Below are 23,322 nucleotides of genomic sequence, written 5' to 3'. Positions count from 1 at the left end.
CGTTAGGGCTCTAAAGCAGAGGATTTAATGAAAGAGCTGAAGCGGGGGAGCTGTTCAAGACCTGCCCGTTAAGGCATTGTTGGAGGGGCCTTCGGAGGCATGGGGGTACAGATGATGGGTGGGCGGAGGGGTCCTCCATGGCCGTGCCGGCCTGCCATGCCGCGTCCGTGCGGCCGCTGCTCGGGGAGGGCGGCGCGGCCGCCATCGCCTCCTCGGCACAGTCCCGCCTCCCGCTCGCAGAGGCCGGGTCGGTGGCGGGGATGGCGGCAGCGGCGGCACGGGGTCGGGTGCTGTGCCTCTTCGATGTGGACGGGACCCTGACGCCGGCTCGGCAGGTAGCGAGGCACGGGGGCTTTGAGCGTTGGGGGGGGGGAGACCGAGGTCAGCATGGCGGAGCTCGTCCCGCCGGCCGCGGCCTCACCCGCCGCTTCCCCTCCAGAAAATCGAGCCGGAGGTGGACGCGTTCCTGCGAGAGCTGCGTGAGAGGGTGCACATCGGCGTGGTGGGAGGCTCTGACTACGCCAAGATAGCCGAGCAGCTGGGGGACGGGGACGAAGGTGAGACGCGGACGACAAGGTCTCCTGGGGGGTCACCCGTGTCCTAAATCCGACCCCGAGCCAGCCCGTGGGGTGGTTGGCCGTGCCCAGGCGGGAGCCGCCGCTCCGCTCCTGCTCCCTCTGGGGCGAGCGAGCAGGGATGCTCCGACCCACGCCGCCGCCTCCGGTGTCGGGTTTGTATGAGCTTCATCTGGGCCCTGACAGCTTCCCCCCCCTCCCTGCTCCAGGAGCCCCTTGCAGATTTTGCCTCCCTGCTGCTCCACGGTGGGGTCTCCGGAGGGTTCCTCATCGCGTTCAAAGGGGGACGTGGGGTAGAGGAGGGAGCGGGAGGGCGAGGGGCAGCCCCCGCTCCCTCCACCGTGTTTCTCTTCTCTGGCATGGATGCCAAGTGCGGCTGGGCTCTGAGCTCTGCCTCCTGCCTCGTTAGCGGAGGGAGGCCGAGAAATTCCCGGCTGAGGCTGATTGCTGAGTCGGCAGTGCTGCGTGTCCGGGTTGCAGGAGGGTCTGGAGTTAGATAACCAGTAACTGCATCGCCACAGCACCCTGGCAGTGGGGAGGGGAGGAGAGCGAGCAGAGTAACACGCACGTGGTTGAAAGCCTGACATTTCGGAGCCCTTATCTTCGTCCTGCCACTGATTCAGCCTGTGACCTCGGTCAGGTTGTTTCCCCCTGCGTGCGTCAGCTCCCCACCTGTGAGCAGAAGATAATCTCCTCGCCCACTTTGTGGGGAGCGAGGAGGGTCGGTGGCCCTTTGCAGAGCACGGGAGACTTGGAAAGTGCGATACTAAGGAACCGGGAGGATGGCTCGCTCAGTCCTGAGCCCAGTCCTTTTGGCCCCTTTTCCCAGGCACTATTCATGTTTCCTCTTTTGTTTCCTCCCCCCTCAGTCATCGATAAGTTTGACTACGTCTTCGCAGAGAACGGCACAGTGCAATACAAGAACGGGCAGCTGGTCTCCAAGCAGGTAGGTCCAGCTCCCTTGCAGCCACGGCTCCGCTTCCCCATCCCCGTGCAGCCCCTGTGCCCTGCGTGCGGTGGGGAGCAGCGACTGGCCCCGGGCAGATGGGCAGCCCCTTCTCATCTCCCCAAGAACTAGGTCTGAATGTCCCACTCCTCCCAGTCATGTTCTTGGGTGGGCTTCCAGGGAGGTCTAGCTTCTTCCTCACTCCACCTTTTCCTCCCACAGGCCATTCAGGACCACTTGGGGGAAGAGCTGCTGCAGGATCTCATCAACTTCTGTCTCAACTACATGGCGCTGCTGAAGCTGCCCAAGAAACGGTAATGGCTCAAGCCTGCGCAAATGGCAGTCATATCACTGATTTCGAGGGAGCTCTGGGCTCCAGAGTCCTCCTAAGAACAGCTGTGCTACTGAGCTTGTCTTGCTCCAGGTTTTACCTTAGCATCTAGAGGCCTTGTGTAGGATCACTGTCCCACCAAGCTGGGCACTGTGGGCAAAAAACGGAGGACGGTCTTTGTTCTGGAGAGTCTGCACAATTTTTTAGCATGATGCCTGCTCTTTTGGCCCTCGGGTCTTCTTCCCTGGGAAGCAGGGTAGAGCCACCGCATGCGTCTCATTTAGGCCAATGGTACCAGCTCGTTACTGGTCAGGGCATCGGGCAGCATTGGCCATATGAGTTTCCAAACAGACGAACAATGGCTCTTAAGATGGGAGGTCCAGTGCCTGAGCAGAGTGCCACACTGTTTCTAACCCTGTGTCACTTGGCCCCACTGGTAATAGGAATGGCCCTGCTCTGCCCCGTGCCATGCGTTCCTGCCTGCTTCCACCCAGGAGATTCGCAAGCCACGGGGCGAGTTGGGTTGGTACACCTCCTCTGAAGGAAGACTAGGCCACTGCCAGGAAAGAAAAGGGTCATTTTCCATTGGATCGGCTCGCCCTGTTATCACAGAAAGGAGAGGAAACAGATGGCAAGAAGGTGGAAAGGGAGAGCAGGCGGACCTCCTTCAGAGGCAGCCCGCAGTTAAAGCAGCCCGGGTGCAGTGTCAAACCACCCCTCAGACCACGGTTTCACAAATGCTCGAAGGCGGTGTGAGCCAGCAGAACTGTTGAAAGCAGCGGCTCTGCCCTGCCCTTGCCCCAGCTGGTTTGCTCCTGCTCTCCCCTTGCGCTTGTACAGTGAACCCGAGTGGGCGAGCTGTCTGGTTGAAATTAAGCTGGTAAAAGTTGCTAAACTGTGATCCAGATTGGTTGCCTGATGTGAATCACCATGTGGCAATACAAGGACCAGTGAGAGGGGCCAGGGTGGTTCCTTGCGACAGGACTGCCGGCTGAACGTGTTCCTGAAAGCGTGGGCTGGGACCCAGAACCCTCGAGGCTGCTTGGTTGCCTCATTGCTGTCTGGTTGCCCAACAGCCTGGCAAAGTTTCAGCTCCCAAGTGCCTCTGTGGATTTAGGCTTATGGGATTTTTAGCAAAGCAAGGACTTTAACCCACATGTCCCGAGTCTTGGCCTGGGACGTGAGTCATTAAACCCTGTGTGCTGCAGAGATGCTGCTCCCAGGCTGCAGGCATGGCTGCCCCTGTGTCTGTTCCCCATGATGTTCTTCACTGTGTTACGAGGCAGGAGGTGGAGAGTTTTTTCCCCAGACTCAGAGTGGTAAGCACTTCATCACAGAGGAACAGCGGGCACGGGTGGGAGGGACATCAGAGGACTAATGAGCTCCTCAGCTGGAGAGGGAAGGGGATCTCCCTGCTCCAGCTAGGTTTCCATGAGAGTTTCAATCTATTTCCAAACTGGCAGTGCTGCCATCCCCTGTTGTTTCTGCCCCACCAGTGCTGGTACCTGTGTGACCCCTCGGTGAGCTATTCCAAGGTGATATGCAAACAGAAGTGGCTGGGTTTATAGCAAAGAGAAAAGGAGGGAGCAGTTTTCTGCTGTCTTAGTGCTTCAAACTAGCCCACCGAGGAAGCGGCAGAGTAGTGATCCCAGTACAAAGTGAGGCTGGCACTCAGGAGCTGGGTCCTGTCCCTGCAAGCTTAGCTAAGAGTTGCAAGGGTGCAGGGGACAAATGGGAGATATAAAGGCCCTGCGGGTCCTACCTGATTTGTGTCCCACAAGGAGGTCCTGATTGCTCATCAGCCTGCCGCCAGACATCAGCAGTGAGTTACACTGAACTGTTCCATCCCACTGCCCCAAGGTACTGCCAGCTTCACCCAATCCAGCCAACGTTTCTTAAAAGCCTCCAGGGGTGGAGATGCCACAGTCTCGTCAGGCAGTTGGTCCAGTCCAGGCAATAGCTGTCCTTGCAGTTACTACAACATTAAAAAATGTTTCCTATCATCTCACCTAAGCTCAATGCTTCCAGCCTGTCCCCAGGGCACACAGGAACTGTTTATTCCTCTTCTCTTACAGTCTCTTTTTATAAAACTGAGAGCCCCTTGGAGACCTTAAGCAGAGTTGTTGATGCCTGGTCTCTGGCTGGCATGAAACACCCATGAATGGGCATGGCTTCTCTCCTGCTTGCCCCTGCAGAGACTGCGTGCCTTACTCAGCAGCCATTCCCCTGGAAAGGTCTGGTTTTCTCTCCCTGCCCCAGTAACCTTGTGCCCTTGACCACCCACAGAGGAACCTTCATTGAGTTTCGCAACGGGATGCTGAACATCTCCCCCATCGGACGGAGCTGCACCCCTGAGGAGCGAATTGAGTTCTCTGAGCTGGACAAGGTACTCGGGCCAGACTTGGACTCGCCCTCCCCTTTGCTGGTTTTACACCACCACAGGTCTCGAGTCTTACCTGCTTCCCCCCTTCCCAAGGAGGGGAACCGGGCCAACGCATGCAGTGAGGTGGAGACAGGACTGGGGGTCAGAGAACCCAAGGAGAGACATAGATGATTGGAAGAATTTGACTTCATTGGGGATCACCGATCCAATGGGACGGCCAGCAGGATTCCTTGTGGGATAGAGCCCCTGGGAATAGGGCACTGACTTAACAGGGTGTTTCCTCGTTTACAGTAACCAAAGACAGAATTGCACTGAAAACCTCAGAGAGACCTAAACTTCTCAGGCTGTGCCATCCCTCCATGCTGGCCCAGCAGCAGTCTTCTCTCTCCTGCTCCCCCAGCCCCAACAGAGCTAGAACTAAGGGGCTTTCCAGCCCAGGAGGGCCACAGCGGGCAGATCTCTGGAGCCCTTGGCCCATGGCCCAGCCAGTTTCTGCCTGGGTGGGGGACTCTTGGGGTCGAGAGACTTTTCAAGACTTTGCAAGACTTTTTAAGCAAAGTTGGAGACTTTGGGTTATGAACTGGGCTTCTGGGAAATTGAAGCACTGCATTTCATTGCCAAGGAAGGGCTGGCATCTGCTCTTCCCAGGAGCCTCCTGCAGCTGCCCTGGTCTGGTAGCTTTTTGCAGAGACACTGGGCAGGACTGGTGAAAGCTGGCTAAATGACGTTACGCTGGGGGCAGGTGGGAAGGGGGAACGCGATAAGCCAGAGTTGCCCAGCAAACAGCTATATGGTGGCTTTTGGTAGACTGTCAAGACCTAATCACTCAAACCCTCTTTCCTTCCCTTTCCTCCTTCTCCTCTGCAGAAAGAGCGGATCCGGGAGAAGTTTGTGGCAGCCTTGCAGAGGGAGTTTGCTGGCAAAGGCCTGCGTTTCTCTCGAGGTGAGCGAAGGGGGCTTCCCTGGCTTGGCCCTGGCCTCTTATCATGTTTCCCATCAAATACGGGGAAGGGGAGTGGGAATCCTGGCTGTTCCCTCCAGGGGCCTCGAGACCCCAGTAAGAACACGAGGAGCTTCTGTTCCTGAAGAGCCACTGCAGGGGCGTCACTTTGGCATTCACGGCGGGGTGACAGCGGAGAATAAACCAAGCTGCAGATCTGCCTCCCTGGGAATCAGCCAGACAGGCGGGTTTCTGTCCCGTGACGTTATCCCTGCCTTAATTCCAGTTAGCTCTGCAGAGCCCACCCCTGCCCAGGGCATCTGTCCTGGCTCACGGGTAGCAGCAAGGTGGCCAGCAGAGCTGCAGGCACACGCAGTCCTCTCTGGGAACGCCACGGCGTAAGGGAGACAGGAGCCTCACGGGTGTCTCAGCCCTGGGGTTTTGTTGGGAGGGTTGGCTCCAAGGGGAACGTCTTTCTTCCTGGAGGAAGAGCTGCCGAAGGGCAGGGAGCTTGCAGCTCCATGCCATGGCCTTCTGCAGGGCCACTTCGTGGGGTGGAGGTAGGCTCTTACAGCCAGCTTACCGAAGGCGAGGAACCAAAGGAGGGTCTAGAGCAATCCCGGGGGTTTGGAACCCAGGGTTTGGACGGGGAGGAAAATAAGGGTGTGTAAGTGGTGGGGCTGAAGCGGAGCGGTGGGTACGTGTGAGATAAGAAGGTGCCACAGGGCAGCCTAGCCAGAGGGTGACGGGGTGACGAGGGTGGGAGGCAGCGGGTGACACCCCGCTCTTGCTCCCAGTGTGGGCCAGTACCAAGGGTCTGGCCCTCTGGTCCTCCACGGGTTTTCCTCCCAAGAGCCTCCCCTTGCCTTCAGTGTTCTGCCAGGGGCATCCCGTGCTGTCCGCAGCACTGACACACACCGTTTGTCACAGCAGAGAAAGACAAGGTCCCCGCCGCCGTGTCCCCGCAGGCACAGGGGACGAGAGCAGAACAATGGGCCTTTCTCCTCTGACTTTGGGAAGCCGCCACGAAGAGCCCGGGCCTGTTGTGTAAAAGCATGAAGACAAGGGGAGCTGCGGGCCCCCCCCCAACTCCTCCACAAAGAAAACACGGGGTGTCTCAGGTCAGGCATCCAAAAACAGGGACACGCGGAAATGGGGCTCTTCTGCCAAGCTGGCTCCGTGTGCCTTGTCCCAGGCTGTGGAGGACGCAAGCCCCAGAGGTGGTAGGAGACCTCCCTGCAGCCCCCCAGATCCACGCTCTGCCTAGGCGAGGGACAGTGCTGGCTGTCCTCCACACCACCTCTTCTCCCTTTGATTTTTTGCCCTCTCCAGCTGGCATCAAGAGCCCCTTCTTGCTGCCCAGCTCTCTTTAAAAGGCCAGAATGCAGTGAAATGCAGCGGTTTTCACAGGTAAATGGCTTTGGATACAAAAAACAGGAAGGATTTTAATGAGGTCAGCCAAGTTTAGCTCCTGCTCTGATGCTGGCTTCTGCTGCGAGACCAGGGGCATCCCCATCCCTGAGCTCCTAGGGCACTTGCTCCTGTCCGTATCCCAGTGCCCTGCCTGGGGCATCCTCTCCGGTAGTGAATCCTCTGCCCCGAGCTGGACACACAGGCTCCATCTCCCCAGCTCCTCAGGCTCCAAGGAGGGTTGGTTTGGGATCTCCAAACCAACGGGGACACCTCAACCAGCCAGGGAGGAAAGCAGAACAGCATCAGGACACGCACATTTGAACAGCCTGGGGGATCGGTGCCTCTCCTGCAGCTGGGACCGTCCCCTGAGGGTACCTGTCTACTCAACCCCTTCCTAAGAGAGCTTCGGTTATGATTTATGAAGGAGAGGGTGAAACTCAAGATTGCTGGTGGTGCAGTAAATTGCCTGGAGAAGCAGGGGGGCCCCCTTGAAACCAAGAGGAGCAGAGACCTGATCTGGCAGGGAGAGGCACATCCCAGCTCAAATCCCCGTTCCTCCGGGCTCTGAGCGAGACCCAAACATACGCGTGCCCTAAGTTGCTGCCTTTGTTTTGGGAGGAGTGTGTCACCTGTGTCAGTGATGGGACAAGGGACTGGGCTCTGCAGCCTGTGCACACAGCAGGGCAGCTCGAGAGGATGGGAAGGTGCTGCTTCCATGCCCCCCCAAAAGGCAGCGCAGCGCTGGGGTAAACTCTGCCTGGTGTAAGAGCAATGGCTAGGAAGTTTGTCAACCCTTGGTGGCTGTGGGTGTCCATGTGCATGCGTATGCATGCTCTCTGGGAAAGCTCCCTTACCTCAATACGTTTGCCCCGTCTGCCTTGGTGTCCCTCCAGATGCTGGCAACCTGCACTTGACTCTTGTGGTGAGAGGTGACAGGCCAGCGTCATGCCCCGATTATGTCAACGGGCTTGTAGTACCTCCACAGCAAGATCCTGGGTCCTTGATCAGCATGCAGAGCCTGCTCGGGGCCCCTGAGCTGTGCGGTGCTCGGGGTTTGCTTTGCATGTGCAGGGTGCTGGGAGCCCCTGGTCCCTTCAGGGTTAAGGAGTGTCGGAGCAGTGGTTGTGGAAGGGCCAGCGATGTCCACGCAGGAGCCTAGGAGAGAGAGTGGGGGCAGCCTCTGAGGGCTTTGTCCCCTCTTGGGACACAGAACGTGCTGATGCTATCTGCAAGGCGTGACTCCAAATCTCCCTCGACAGATGCATCTCTTGGGACCTCCCGCCCAGCATCCCCCCCCCGCAGCCCACTGGTTCCCACTTGCCTGCCTGCCTGCAGTCAGGGGAGCCCTGCTGATGTCACGCCAGCCCTGCTGATGTCACTCCAGCCTGTTGTCATAGGAACAGCATCTGCCACTATCCTAGCCACATGCCTGAGAGGCACACCAAGGCAGAGCTGGTGCCCGGCTGCTGTTTGGGGTGGGGGCTCCCCACAGATACCCAGCCCCTCTCCCCTCCTCCTGCCCGTCCCAGGGTGGGAGAAAACCCGGCTCCCACCAACGTTGCCCGATGCCCTCCCTTCTGCTGGCAGGTGGCATGATCAGCTTTGATGTCTTCCCGGAAGGCTGGGACAAGCGCTACTGCCTCAACGTGCTCGATGACGAGAGATTTGACGCCATACACTTCTTTGGAAATGAGACGACCCCTGTGAGTATGCCCCGCTCGCCCTACACACGGCTGCTTTCCCTTCTTCGGGCTGGCAAGCCTGGATGGAGCTGCTCCATCACAGGACCTGTGGCCCGAGTCCCACCCGTGGCCGACAGACCTCCGGCAGCGCGAGGGGGAGAGATGCTCATGCGGGTTTGCGTGGGGCTTGTGGTGGTGGCAGGCTTGCTGGGTGGCAGGGATATCGCCTTGAATTCACTGGGCTGGGGAGCAGGTCCACCTTGGCATCGCCTTCCTCCCCTGACAGCCTCGGGATGGGGGGCAGCCGCTCCTGCGGCTCACAGGACCCAAAACACGAGCCCCCCAGCTCTTAGGAGAAGGCTTTTCAACAGCAGGAACATCTTCGTCTTCCCTTTGGCGTGGTGGAGGGTGATGCTTCCTTGCTGCTCTTTCCAGAGCTCTGCCCCCTAAACGTGCCCACCCCACCTTTTGCTAGCCCCCGCCACAGGCAGGGCAGGGGCCAACCCCAGGCTCCTGGACAAGCTTTGCTGGTCTAGGACCTTCCCCTTCCTTTCTATACTCCTCCACAGGCACTGAAGAGGGGAGGCAAGAGGGAGGGAGCAGGGCTCCCAGCCCAGCCTCTTTTGCCTCCCTGGGCCAGCAAAGCCCTGACAGCCCCTTCCCAGCAGGTCCCTGCCTGCCCAGCCGCTGGCTCCCACCCCAGCTCCTCGCAGGATGGAGCAAGACGTGGACTCAGGAATGAGGATGCTCTGGCGAGACCCTGCTAATGCCTTCCCTATTTTCTATTCACCCTGCAGGGAGGGAACGATTATGAAATCTATGACGATCCCCGCACGGTGGGACACAGCGTCCAGTCCCCCCAGGACACAGTCCAGCGATGCCGTGAAATCTTCTTTCCAGAGAGAGCAAACGAGTGCTGACTGCCAGGTCCCCACAGCCCTGCCCCGACCCCACCTTCTCCCCCCACCAGGAAAAGCACCTTCATTTGAGGAATCTGCTCAGGGTAGGCTGAAAAGAAACCACTTTCCAGAGCTGGTCGGGATGTAATGCGTGAGTGCGGGCAGGTGTGCAGGAGGCGGCCTTCGCTGAGCAGCCCTTCGGCATTCCCCCTCTATGGCTGGGGCTCATGGGACCAGACCCTCCTCACCTCCAGCAAAACTTCTCTCTTGACAGTTGGGGCCGTGGTGGGCACCGATGCAGATGCTTTCATGGTCAGAAAGCGTTTGAAAAGGCCAGTCACAAGAGTGTGTGTGTGTCCATCCCATGCTCCCTTCCCTCTTTTCTATTTCGCTCTGTTTCTCTTAACACTTCTGCATGAGGGAAGATGCATCTCACCTTTCTCTCCCCCTTGCACCTTGGCTGGGGAGGATGGGGCTGTTGAGGCCCCAGGCACTCTCACCAAGAGCTGCTCTGAAGCAAGAGGCTGGGAAGGCTGTTTGCTGCAAGCCGGTGGTAGGAAGGGGTAGCTGCGACCCTGTCTCACTGCAGCGTTGTGCATCCTAATGGAGAGGATGTCCATGTCCCTCACCTTGATGCCATACCGTGCCAGTCCCTACAGGTGACCTGGGAATGACAGTTTTAAAATGACTCTGCTCCTGCTCTCAGCTTTGCTCAGGTGCATGAAGAGATTCATTCTCTCTTTAGCTTACAAAAAAAATGGCTACTGTGGGTTTATTTTCCATGTTCTGCAGAAGTTGTCAAGTCAGACTTTGCCTGGCGTGGCTGGAGGACCCTGGGCGCCTGGTGTGTGCAGAACACCCTGCAGAGCTGTTGGGGGCAGAAGGCTTCCCAACGGTCTTCCCACCTGCATGTCCGTTAGGCATCACAGATGTGTCAGTGTAAAACCTTACCCAGGGCATTCATAACAGACCGAGTCCCCTTCCTTCCCAGTGCTCAGCTTTCCATCATGCTGCCAGAGACCTTTTCAGAGAGGGCCAACACAGGCCAGACCTGGTTTCTAGTGCCAGTGGTGGTACACACTCAACAGTGCCCTCCAAGCTTGCTTTGCCACCCCATCTCATCTCACATGCTTGGTTTACGTGGTCACCTTTAGGGACCAGAGTTCTCCAGTGCAGCTGGCACGTGTCCTCCTGCTCCTCTCTTCTCCTGGGTCTTCGTGGGTTGCAAAACCGCATCTCTCCTTTGGCCCTTGACCTCCTCCCTCACGTTGCCCCTTTATTCCTGGCCATTATGCTGGGGGAAGGGACCGCACCAGTGGTGCTAGTCACAACTCGGTGCTCAAGAGGAGCTCAGGGATCCCCTCCAGGGAGATGTCCTGCTTAGAGCTCCCCAGGGCAGACATGTCTGGTATCTGTGGACCTGGAGGGTGCCAGAGGTTCCTGCAAAAGCTCCCCACATTGCTCCCTGGGAGCCTTTCTCAGCACATCCCTGCTGCTATGGCACTGCCCCATCTCTTGGACTTGTTTTCTCTCCTCTTTTTCTCCTGTTCCTACTTTCCTCACCATTGCTCTTCATCTCCCACCTAGCAGCTGGACTGCAGAGAGAAGTTTCCCAGCTGGCTATTGCCACTTAACCACAGGGCCAAGTTCCTCAGGCGAGATACGCTGGTGCTTTTAGACCCCGGGCAGGGATCCCACGGTGCCATGGGCAGAGTCCTGAGCAGACCTTGGCACTGCTGCCTGGGGCAGGAGCAGGGGTGCTGCGTGACCAGTGCTGGCAGGGTGCTGTCTTCTCCACCTGACTGCACCTCTTAACTCTACAGTACATCAGGTCTGTAATGCATTGTATTTGCATGAGCGCAGCAGTCTGCCCAGCATCCAGAAATCCTCAACAAATGCACAAATTCCTCTTTCTACCCAGAGAAAATTTCTGCATGGGAGAAGAGGACCTGTTGGGGAAGCCTGGATGCAGGGTACCCTTCTCACAGGCCACTGGTTTTGGCCCTCCACTGCAACCTTCACAGCAGAATCGTGTGTTTTGTGGTTCCTCCTTCTCTGTTTCACTGTGGATCAGGTTACGTGCAGGTTTTGGGGGTTTATTTTTCCTGTAGGTCTATTCAAAGTCAGCAGGCTTTCTAGAGAGCTTGGTGGTGGGTGAAGAGCAGGGCCTGGCACGAGGCACCGCGGTGGTGGCCTTGGGACTGAGATGCCTTGAATATTTGAAGGGGAGGGCAGGCTCTGTCCAAGGCTGCTTCTGATGGCAGCACATCCCGTGCTCAGGCTGAGGGGAGCTGCAGGGCGAGCAGGGCAGAGGCAGAGATGACCTTCAAGACACCAGCCATCGCATTCTCCGCTCAGGAGCTCATGTGTGCATGAGTGAGATCAAGTTCAAGAACCTTCCCCGTTCTTGTCTCTGTCTTACACCAAGCTCAGGCTAGCTGAGGGCACCTCCTGCCAGGAGACTCTGTCCTGCTGGAAGGGTGAGGAGGAGGATGGCATCAGAAGCAGCCCCAGGCTCTCAGAGCCACAGAATGGTTGAGGTTGAAGGGACCTCGGGAGGCGACCTGGTCCCCCTTCCCTGCTCAAGCAGGGCCACCGAGAGCCCCGGCTGCCTGCCCTGTTTTTGCGGGCAGGGATGAGGCATGGCACTGGGGTGGGAGCCCTACACCTAGGGAAGGGTGCACGCCTGTCCCCCAGATCCTTTTGCCACGATGCTCCTCTCCTGGTGGGTGCCCACGGCGTGCGTGGGGGTTTCTCCCCGCACATGTGAGTGAGCGGATGTGGCGAGCCCCGTGTTGGGGACCGTCGTGCCATATGGCTCTGTACCTGTGCGAGATGGGCAGCTCCTGCCTGGCTGATACCAAGTGTTAAATAAGAAATATATTTAAATACATATATATATATGTATATTTAAAAAAAATAAAATCGATCATATTAAAGCTACAACACACAGTGGTTGGAGGCAGCGTGTGCTTTGTGCCAGGCTCTGCTGGAATGAAATGGCAAGCAGATGCGCTTTGAAATCCACACAGCAGCGGGGGACCAGCCACGGTCCTGGTCACCCCTCCTGGTGGGCAGCAGCCTCCTGTCCCAGGCTTAGGGTCTGGTCCCCGAGCAAGGCTGGAGGACCCCGGGACATGACATGCTGTGTGGAGGTGCGTGAGTCCATCCTGCCGTCTGGATAAATCCCTGGGTGCTCCAGGTCCTCTACACGGGAGAGCCACCAGTGTCCCCGCTGCAACACACGCACGCCAGGACAAAGAGCCAGGACATGCAGGGGAAAGTCACTTTTAATGGTTTATTGCCAATGTTACAAAGGTCGACACATGGTCAGACAGGCGGGAACTACACCGGAGTTGTAAAAACACCAACAAGTCTAGGGTTTCAGTTTATTTCAAAAAAAAAAAAAAAAAGAGAGAGAAAAAGAAAAAAGAATCAAACAAAGTTTCCCTTGGCCAAGCTGACTGCGTGTCCTGGGGATGCTTGGGGCCTGAGCTGATGTCGCCACAGCCCCTGGCTGAGCTGGGCTTTGGGTTGGCAGTGAGATGGGCTGCGGGGTCCTGGGGTGGTCCCCATGCCAGCCTGGAATGGTCCTCCCGAATCCACAGGCCCTCAGCTGTCCTGCGTGGCACCAGTCTCGCCCCCTCCCTCTCCCCTGTCCTCACCGCAACAGTGGCAGCAAGAAAGGTGGAAAATGGCCCTCTCCATCAGTGCTGAGGACCGGCAGTGCTGGCAGTTCCCACCGAGTGGGTGCCTGGGGAGTCAGCTGTCGTCACCCACCCCGCTCCAGGGACTGTTTGCCCTGCTTCGAAATAAACCCCTTAAGATGCTGATAAGTCTCGGGAGCGTTGGTGCAGGCACCATTTCCCTGGGGTCGGTTCAGGACCAGCCGGGTGCACGCTGCTCCTGTCCCACCGCCCTCTGCCCTGTCCCTCCCCACGGGAGCCCACCTGGCCAGGGTATGGTGGAGAAGACCAAAAACTAAGTTTGTGCTTTTATACAAGACCCTGCCTATACCAAGGGGCTGGGGAGGAGGTGGATGCAATCGCCCCAATGGCTGAGGCTACCCACACCCCTCAGCCCCTCGCCCCCCCCAGCAAGCTACAGACGTACACACACACACACACACACACGCGCGTGTGCATGTGGGAAGGGGGGGGTCCCCAGGGGGCTGGGGGGGCAAGAGGAGGAGGAGGAGAAGGCGGCCATCGCCCCAAACCACGTCAGCACCGAGCCAAGAAAAGTGCATAACCGGCCTGGCGGCGTCGGGGAGCACCGAGGTGCCAAGCACACCCCTGCCCCACGCCCGGGCACAGCCCCCCGACTCCGGCGCCCTGCCAGCAGCTGTTTGCCCCTTAAAACTACATTTTTTTCTTTCTGTAAGCCACTCGCCTCCCAGTGGCACCGCTGACCTGAGATCTTTTGATGGAGGGACGTGGCTCAGGCGGGTGCCGTGAGCTGCCAGCGATGGGGACGGGTCTCAGCCGCCCGGTCCCCGCACAGTGATACGCCGCCCCACGCCACCCCATTTCCCCCCAGCCCCACTGCATGCCCTGTGGCTGCCATGCTGCAGGCAGCGGGACCAAGTGGGGTGCCTGTGTCACCAGAGCGGGGTTCAGGAGGACAAGCCGAGCCCCTCCAGCTTCCCCCCGGCCCCCTCCTGCTCTCAGCACCTTCTTCAGCCCAGGGCAGCTGCCGGGGGGGGCCGGGGGGCAGGACTGGATCCCCTGCTCCCCATGGCCTCGGGGACAAGGAAGGGGACATGGGGCTTGGCACTGCCCCCAGAGCTGGGGGGTGGCAGGGGAGGGCTCCGCTTCCCCCGTCCCCCTCAACAGACACTTAACAAACACATACAGAGAAAGGAAACCGTAACCTTATAAAAGACACTGAACGCAAACGCCTGTGGGTTTGGGGGCAGCCCCGGCCCCAACGCCGCCTCGGCTCCCCCCGTGAGCAGCCGGGCAGGCTTGCTCCGTGGGGCCGAGTGGCCGGCGGCCCCCCCAGGCGCCTAGGAGCCGATGATCTGGCCGGACCACGTCTCGTGCTTCGTGTGGGGCGCCAGGTTGGTGAGGACCACCTCCACTGCTTGGAACTTCTGGTTCTTGGGAGGGATGGGGCAGACCTTGTACGTCACCTCGTCCCCCTCCACTGGGACGTACTCCCCCTCGATGCTGCAGGAGAGGAGAGGAGAGGTGGTGGGGCTGGGGTCCAAGCGCTGGACCCCCACCCTGGACCACCCAGCACCAAGGAAGGCACCCGGCCCATCAGCCATGCCTTGGGAAAGAAAATCCACCAGCGATGGGGGGGTAGAGGACAGGTAGAGCCCCATCCCCACCCAAAGGAGACATCCCCAACCCAGCCCACAGGTCCCCAGCCCCACACTGATGGCCCGGCTCCCCCAGGGTGTCCCGGCACTGCACGACCCCCGGACTTACTCAGACACATGGACGAAAATGTCCTCTGTGCCATTCTCGGGGGTGATGAACCCGTGGCCCTGGGAGCGAGAGAACTGCTTGCAGACACCCTTGAAGATGGGGCCGGCGGAGGCACGCGCTGTCCTGTGGGAAGAAAGGAACGGAGATATCTCACCGGCGGCACGGGGGAGAGGTTTGCTATGAAAACGTGGTGTTCCCTGGGAGAACGCACGGCACCCACCCGCAGTACCCCGGGCAGGTGGGTGCGGTGATGCCGGGTGCTGAGATGGTGACGTGCACCGGGCGTAAAGGGTTCTGCAGGCACCGCCGGTGACCACGGACCCTGCTCAGCTCAGCCGGACAGTCCCAAGCCCGCTCGCCATGTGCTGGGTACTTACGCCGAGTAGGTCCTGGTCCTCTTGGTGGGGAGGGGGCTTGGCAGGTCCCGCAGCAGGAGGTTGCCCCGTTCCCAGATGCGGCTGCCCTCCCGCTGGAAGGGGAAGGTGGGCCACACCGGTGACTTGGGGGAGTGCAGGGGCGGCACCGCCGGCGGGGCGCTGGGGTCTGACGACATGGTGGGGTCGGCGGGCTCCTCCGTTTTGGGGACGGGCAGGCAGGTGGCAGGAGAAAGGGCACCCGGGTACACGGGTCTGCTGTCTGTGACCTGGGGAGCAAAGCAGGGGGTGGTTACAGACCCCCCCGGGGGGGCTTTTGGTGGGGACAAGTTGCTGTCAGGAATTGCTCCCTCTGTTCCCGGCCCCACATCTGTGGGGCAGGCAGCATGACACCGGCCTTCGGTGCTGGGCACCAGTCCCCAGCACTAGGAATCACCCTGGGAAGCCCATCCTGGCTTGGAGCAAGCCGGGATGTTCCGGCAAATCAATCCCATGGGAAGGAAAGAGCCTGGTTTGTGGCTTCGTCTTTCATTTTCCAGGATGACCCCAATATATTAGAGATGAAGTCGCTAAAAAGCACACCCTGAGAGAAGAAGCAGCTGAGTGTGGGCTGCAGTGGGCAGGGACCATTTTGGGAAGGATGCCCACGCAGTGCCAGCACGCCCAGGCCTCCAGTCCTGGCCTCTGAGCTCTCTCCCCAGCCTGAGATTTCTGCTAAAAGGCTGAAGGACAAAGGCTGAGACAAAAGGTAGGTCAAAGTCAGGGGTCTGAGGTCTCCCCACCGCTGGAGACTGCCTCACTGCTATGGGATTTAGGACCCAACCCCAGCCCCAGCCAGCGCCTCTCTGCCTGCCCCGGGCGGCTATTTCGGGGCCGCACACCTGCCCCTTGGGCACCTCAGATGATGAGCCACAACACAAACACAACCTCCTGCCACTGCAGTCATCGGGCTCCAGTTTTTGGCTGGCGTCATGCCTATTGCAAGGAGTTAAAGCCCCAAGGGGCAGAAACCCCGCAACCTGTGACGTGGCCTGACATCTGAAGAGCAGGAGCCAGAGCAAGCGTGGGCACGGCTGTCCTCGCCGAACCACCCCAAGCATGAAATTGGGGGGGGGGGGGGGGGCGGGTTGTGCATTTTTAAGCCTCCCGGCGAGATGCTCCGGTGCATGATCAGCACTGCGGCCGCTTGCCCAGAAAGCCTTTGCTCTGCTGATTTCTCTTGCTGTCAGTTGCTGCATCTGATGTTGGGTGCCTCCGTCTCAGGGTGCCCTGTGCCAGCGGCTGCTTGGGGGCACTGCTCTTTGGGGGTGCTGGGTGGGGGCTCACTCACCTCCATCACCCCTCAGGCTTGGGGGTTCCCCCACCACCTGGAGCGGGGGAGCCCACCATCCCATGGCGTTACTGTCCCCTTCCCGGCCACCCCCTCCAGCCCCTTCCGCCCCACTGGGGTGTGCGGAGTCTTTTGGGATGACACCTGCACACACCGGGAAACCCAGAGAATATTTAATTTGGTTTCTGACTCATCTGCAGCCCCTTGAGACGCAGAGGCCCTGGGGAGATGTGCAAAAGGGGGTCACCTCCGCTCTGAAATTAGCAGGCACCAAGGACATGGGAAAAGGTTTCTAGAGCAGCTGAAGTTTCGGGGAATCCTGTTCCCCTCGCCCACCTCCACTTGCTTCCCCTGCCAGGTGGTCTGCCTGCCACCACATCCCGACTGCTGCCAGTCCAGCTCTGGAGCCCATCCACGCCTCAGCTGGTGTCCTGGCAGCTGCCCCCTCGCAGCCCTGCAGAGCTTCACCCCAAGGTACAGGCGGCAGAGGCCACCCTGATGTCCCACCTGTCCTGGTTTCAGCTGGGATAGAGTTAATTGTCTTCCTAGTAGTAATTTTATTAGTGTTATCATTATTAGTTTCTTCTTTTCTGTCCTATTAAACCATTCTTATCTCAACGCACAAGTTTTCCTTCTTTTCCCGATTTTCTCCCCCATCCCACTGGGGGAGCGGGGAGGAGTGAGTGAGCGGCTGCGTGGTGCTTAGCTGCTGGCTGGGGTTAAACCACGACACCACTCCAAGGCAGAAGCCACCGCTTTCCTCCTGCCCTCCGAGAGGACTTCCAGCCACAGCCGCAAACCCCTCCAAAACGTCTTTCCCCTCGCTGGCTTCCCATCTGCTCCCGCACCAAACCCTTCATGCACTTCAGAGGCTTTTCTCTGCCACGAAGCGCCTGCCGCCTTCTCCGCAGCCCATCCCGCTCCGGGGCTGCTCGGCTCGCAGCCCGCCAGGCTCAGCATCTCCTTCTCCCATACCCAAGGAGCTGGGGGAGGCTCAGGGACCACCCGAGTGAGACACCCAAAAGCCGGGGCGGCCACCGAGCTGCCTCACTGCTCCCATCTGTGCAATGGGAGCCCTGCCGGCGCTGGCGAGCAGCCTGGCCACTTTTGGGCAGCAAAAAGCGATGCGGTCCCCGAGCGTCGCTGCAGGATCCATTGCCTTCCCAGAAGGTGTCAGGGCTGGACGAGCGTGACGGTTTGGAGGAAGGGGCCCTCGGTTCTCTGCCACATCATGGAGCCGCCGCTATGAAAATGGCTTCACCGCGGCACGCCTCCTCTGTGCCCGCTTTCGCTGACGAGGCCTTTCGGTTCCCCCACCAGATTAGGGACAATGGAGGGTATTTAACCTGAATAACGATGCTTGGAGCAAACTATTAGTATGCTGAGGGGGTTGGTTGGCGCCAGGAGAAAGAGCTTCCTCCGGCGGGTCCACGAGGGGCTGGAAAAATGGAAGTTTCCCAGAGGCAAAAGAAAAATAAGAGGCGAAGAGGAAGGGGCGTGCAAGAGGGGGAGCCTTGCAGGGACAAAACGGCGTGGGCTGATGAAGTGGCAACCTAGAGCGGGTTTGTCCCAGGTTCACCTGTGGGACCAGCCCAGGCTGGGGCGCCCTGGAAGGCTCCCTGGTTTGGGGGACGAGGGGTGGTGGGGAGCAGGAGCATGCTGGGCCTCACTGGGGGAGAGGAGGCAGACCGCCCTCTCCTGAGGCCCAAGGGCACGACTGCCCACAAGCACTTTGGGGGGCTCCAGCTGGCCCACGGTGATGTGGGGGAGAGCCCTGGCATGGGGCAGCAGCTCACCGGGATGAGCACGGGGCCAGGGCACAGCGAGGCTGCGAGATCCCCATCCTCGGGGGTGTGCAACCCCCCCGGACACGTCCCTGAGCAGCCTGCTCTAACCGAGGCATTGCACCTAACTGCTGCTCGGAGCGGGGGCTAGAGCAGAGACCCCTGTCCTGCAGCCATGCCAAGGCTGGCTCCCACGGCCAGCAGCGCTCTGCCTCTCTCCAGCACCCGGCTCAAGCAGCGCAAATTTGTGGGTCAGCCTTGGGGCCCGGCAGCTGAACGCCCGGGTTTGCCGGTGCCGGTGAAGCTGAGGCTGAGCAGGAGCTTTGGCACCACGGGGGCTCCGGGGCAGTATCCTGCCTCCCACCTCATTTAAATCCCCACAGCAAACAAAGGGATGGAGGAAATTAAACTCACGCCAAAGGTGGGCTCAGAGAAGCGGGGAGACCCAAGCATGTCCTCGCCGGTGTCTCCTCCCCTCCCAGCCCAGCCGGAGAGCACGGGAAGCCTCTCCTGTCCTTCTCCTTCCCTCCCTGTGCTCCACCCCACCATCCTCTCCCCAACCCCTTCCCCACGCTGCAGCCCCAGCGGGCGAAAAGGAGGGGGCACCTGGGACACGGGAGGCATTTTCCCCCCTCTCCTCCATCGCCAGCGGTCATGCTAACCTCCACCGGGGCCGAGAGCATCTCTCCCCACCCCGGGTCTCTCCCGGCCTGGCAGACACCACCCATCACACCGTATCCACGCCACGCACGTATACGGTGCAGGGACGAAATCCGGGTCACTTGAGAAGGCGAGCAGAGGCTGCAGCAGCCCGGCTCTGCCGCGGGGCACAGGAAGCCTTTCCAGCGTAACCCCCCTCCGCTGCTGCCGCCGGACCCCCACCTCGCTCCTCCCTGTCTCCCCTCGGTGGCTTTGCTCCGAGGGTCCCCGGGGTGACAGTCCTCCAAGCCAAGGATGTGTGTAAGTGACACCGAGCCCAGCGCACCCTGGAAGGATGCTCTTCGTTAAAAAACACCCCCCACCCCGTCCGTCTTCCCCCCCTCCCCAAAGAAACCATCTCAGAGCGAAAACCCAGAGCCCTCTGGTGACAGGGTTTCCTTCGGCAGCAGCAGCCAGCTTTGCTTTTATATTTTTCGGAGGGCAGGCTTCCGAGCGGAGCTGACAGTCGGGAGCACTTGCAGGCGAACGCAGGGAACCCGGGCCAATTAAGGCAGACAGGCAGTAGACACATCAGCTTTTATCTCGAGATCCAAGTACCCCATTCATCACCAGCGACTGAAAGGTCTGCGGTTTATCAAATAAAATCACTGTCTCTCTCCCTCTCTTTAAAGCCAAACACATTGACTTGCGTGCTGGCTGCGACCTTGTTTAACTAAACAGCCTTTCAAGGTCCCCCAGAAGGGGGGAAGGAGCCTTTTGAAGAGGCACCAGCTTCTGTCTGCCACTCCCCGTTCATTAGCGGCAGCGAAGAAAAACCCCTCACGCGTCCCTCGGCCGGGTGGGGGAATACATATTTAATTGGCTTAATCGCCCTCGGCGAGTCGGCCCTCCCGCGCGGCACTTCTTTGTGCTCCTTCCCATCCACCGGCACCCCCAGAGTGCCCAGGACGGACAGACGGACGACGGACGGAGCGGCGGCCGCTCTGCCGGCGGCTGTCACGCTCCGGCTCTGGACGTGACCCTTCGGCTGGCCTGCCATTGCCTTTACGGGCCGTCTCCTTTCATGCCGCTGCGCCCCTTCGCAAGTCCCCGTCTCGGATGCTGTCTGCCACCGCGCTCGGGTCTCCCGAGTGCCGCCGCTCCCCCCGCCCCAGCTGAGGAGCCGGAGGTTATTTTCCCTCTGCTGCCTTTTCCAGCGAGCTCCCGCACAGGCTTTTTCCCTGCTGCTCGCCATCACGGTTCTTTCCTCCACCCCAGTTTAGGAGTCAGCTTTACCTCCCCGCTCTTTCTGCCCCAGTGACAGAAAGGTCTCTGTACGTCAAAAAGACACCCCATCTCCGCAGCCGGCTGCCAGCAGCCATCGCCTCACCCCGCGGAGCAGGGGAAGCGATGTTCTGGCCCGCCGCCATCCTCGGGGAGGCTGATGCCCCCCCAGACCCAGCCTGTCTAGACACGGGCTGAAACAGAGAAGAGCTACAGCCCTCCAGACGCGGCAGCGTGTCCCCAGAGCTTGATGCAAAAACAAAAATCCCATTTTTTCAGCTGCTTGGCACAGTCACGCGCCGAGGGACCCACCAACAATGCAGTGGCCAGCAGAGATCCCGAATCGGCATCTCCCGGGGCGGGGGGGGGGGGGCTGCCGTGAAGGGCAGGAACCAGCTGGGGAACCGGGATGGCTCCGGGCAGGGGTTACCACAAGCAGGACCATGGCAGCGCTCACCGGGCTGCGTTTCTCCATCCTCCCTTCCTCGGAGGAGGCTCACAGCCTCGGCGTCTGGCAGGTTTTTATAAATGCTGTCTCTGTCCGATGCTAATGAAAGCCTTTCAGCACCCCCCCCCTCCCTTTTTTGGTTACCAGATCATGCCACTAAGAGTTAAACACCAAGCAAAGCCATCTCCTAGCCTACCCTGCATGTTAAAAACCCGTTTGCTGAGACAAATTACTATAGGAAAAATAAACTAGGCGGTTTAGGGGGAATACACACTGACAGTGTCCCCTCCCCAGCTAAGCCAATCACACTCACAACTCCAAGGATCTTTGCTGAGATAGTCTCGCCTACGATACAGCCTGCTTAGCGCTAAAATATGAATGTCACCTTTATGGATCGATTATAAAAAGCTCCCTTAGTCAGTGCTGGGCTGCCCAATTCTCGGGGAGGCCATGGGGGAGAGCAAGCAGCCTGCCAGATGCAAAGGGGAAGCAAAGGGAGAAGCCATCATGGAGGCTTGATTTACCTTTTAAGCATATATGCATAATCATCACTCCCAGATACCAAGTTTGTGGGATTTGGTTGCTTTGTTTTGTTGTGGTGTTTGGTTTTTCTTTAATTAGAGTAGTGTCTGTTCAAAGACCTGCGCAAATGTCCTCGTCTGTGTCCTTCCTTCCTCCTTTGTGGCTCTAACTTGCCGTCTGCAGGAATGAATAGTGCAGCCAGTCCCAGAGAAACCCCAATTCAAGCCCCCGTCATTATCAGTCTGCTTTAACAAGCCGGATTTTTTTACAAATCGCCTCCCCCTCACCCGGCGATTGGGAAGCTGGGTCCCAGCTGATCTCAGCCCTCCGTGGCAAAGCCCCGGCTATTTGCCCCCCCCACCCCCAGCCAAAGCAGGCGTGCGACGCCGACGCCGCCACCCCCAGAGGAGTTATTGTTCCTGAGGCTGGCGGGGAATAACCAAACCGGAGGAGGCAAGTCACGCTTCACCCTCACACCTCTCCGCCGCCAAAAGGCAAAAGCAGGTTTGAAAGATGAAAGGCGGTGCGCGAAGTTTTAACCTCCAGCTACAATAGCCCAGGCAAGCTGGGTGGATGGCCATTGTGCCTCCCCTTACCTCCTTAGCAGTGACGGGCTCCCTGGAGCTGCGCTCCGCAAAGCATCGGTGCTCGCCGAGGCCGAAGGCTCCTCCGCTACCTTGCGAGGAGCAGCGGTCTCGCCTGCAGCCCGGCTCTGGGGGGGCTTTCTCCGGCTGCCTGCCCGCCGGCTGCCTGCTGATGGATCTGCGGTATCTGATGTGTGTATGATGTACGCCTCGCACACACACGCACACGCATCCGCACGCCTTCCCCTGACGTCAGGGCCAGGCCAGGGGGAGCGGGCAGGTGGGAGGGATCAGCTTGGTCATTTCTGAGCCAGGCTTAAAGGAGCAAGTCTGTACGGGGGGCTGGAGAGGCCGGGGGTCGGCCCCGGGGGGCTGCATCGCTCCGGTTACGCAAAGTGACGTGCATCGGTGGCAGAGCTGGGCGCGATGGGGCAGCCCCACGGGCCGCGGGGACAGCGGGACGGGGGACGGGGTGGGAAAGCACCGGAGGGGGAGATGGTGCCGTGAGGCCAGGTCTGGACCAGGAGGGGTCCCCCACGACAGGTCAAAACTCCCCCCTGTCACCCCGAGTCCCACCGCTGCTGCCGCTCTCCCTGCCTGCCCAAGCCTGCAGCCCCCCCAGGACCCACGGGTGCCGCGGTCACAAACCCAGCCTGCCGCCCAGCTCCTCGGCTCCAGGCTCGCAGCTGTCAGAAACCCAGGTGCTTTCTAAGGATGTCATTTCTAGCAGGGCTCTATGCCAACCCCCTGACCCCAAAAGAAGTTTCTGTTCTGTTTTCCCCTGCACTGGCATGCTCAGGAGAGCCAGCTCCACAGGCAGAGGCAATGCCATAAATTGGCCCGAGACTTTCTCTCTTGGGGGTGCGGGCCAATGCGACGAGGACAGGAATCAATTGTTCGCTGCGTCCACTGGGGAATAGGCCGAGGAGTAATGGGGTTTAAATTGCAAGGAGCAAGACTGATGCTAGACATCAGGAAACGCTTTCTAACAGAACAGACAGTTAATTACTCAAGTAGATTGCCTGGGGAAGCACCAGAATCTCCATCACTGGAGGTTTTTAAGAACAGGCTGGGTAGGCATCCTTTAGGGGGGAATTTAGGTGATATCAGACTCATTTTAGAGCAGTAGGGTGGACCACACTGGCACCTCACCACACAGGCCCCTGTGATCCTGCAATAAAATTTACAAGAAACCCAAACAAGCGTGGCACAGTGTCACTGCTGCAGGGAGCCATCACAGGTGTCTTGTGACGCAGGGTGGATGTAGGTTGGTTTTGGTTTCTCAAACATGACTCTTGCCTTGACTCCTTTCTCTTCTAGGTGGCTGAACCTGATGACATGAACTGGACCTTTTCCATCGACAACCCCTGTGGCTGCAGGACGGCATAACAGTTGTGGGAAGCCATGAGGCATGGCACAGTCAGGAGACAGGGTCACGATTGCTCCACCTGGCTGTACCCATCCATCCAGGTAGCTGGGTGTTGATCTGTGGCTGTCCCAGGGGCTTTGGCAGAGGGACCAGATCATAAGCAGTTGTGTCTCTCCTGTCAGTGAACTATAGTGCAGAAAAAGGCTCCGTAGACAGAAGAGACCAGCCCACGGCAAGACCACCAAGAAGCACTGAAACCCCAACTGCTGGTGGGTTCTGCCATTGCCCATCACCCTCTGCTTGTGGCTTTTCAAGCAGTTTTCCATGGCAAAACATGAGCCCCATCCACCCCCTACAGACACCACGAGGCTCATCTCCCCAGTG

General features: G+C 59.2%; 2 protein-coding genes across 2 annotated transcripts; one reads left to right on the top strand and one right to left on the bottom strand.

Annotated features, from left to right (window-relative positions):
- Positions 1–204: 204 nt before the first annotated feature.
- PMM1 (phosphomannomutase 1) lies at positions 205–12,107 on the top strand. Its single transcript, XM_049821971.1, has 9 exons — positions 205–335; positions 440–557; positions 1,445–1,521; positions 1,744–1,835; positions 4,139–4,238; positions 5,103–5,178; positions 8,176–8,291; positions 9,068–11,000; positions 11,091–12,107. The coding sequence occupies exons 1-8, from the start codon at positions 261–263 to the stop codon at positions 9,188–9,190; spliced, it is 777 nt and encodes a 258-aa protein (XP_049677928.1). The 5' UTR covers positions 205–260; the 3' UTR covers positions 9,191–11,000; positions 11,091–12,107.
- Positions 12,108–12,293: 186 nt separating this feature from the next.
- CSDC2 (cold shock domain containing C2) lies at positions 12,294–21,808 on the bottom strand. Its single transcript, XM_049822367.1, has 4 exons — positions 21,582–21,808; positions 14,982–15,247; positions 14,605–14,727; positions 12,294–14,340 (listed from the first exon to the last, which is right to left on the bottom strand). Exons 2-4 carry the CDS (start codon positions 15,155–15,157, stop codon positions 14,178–14,180), a joined length of 462 nt encoding a protein of 153 aa, XP_049678324.1. The 5' UTR covers positions 15,158–15,247; positions 21,582–21,808; the 3' UTR covers positions 12,294–14,177.
- Between the last annotated feature and the right edge of the window lie 1,514 nt (positions 21,809–23,322).

Source organism: Accipiter gentilis, chromosome 18 (assembly GCF_929443795.1).
Source record: "Accipiter gentilis chromosome 18, bAccGen1.1, whole genome shotgun sequence".
Lineage (NCBI taxonomy): Eukaryota > Metazoa > Chordata > Aves > Accipitriformes > Accipitridae > Astur > Astur gentilis.
The sequence above is the reverse complement of the archived record's forward strand: the minus strand, read 5'-3'. Positions and strand labels throughout refer to the sequence as shown.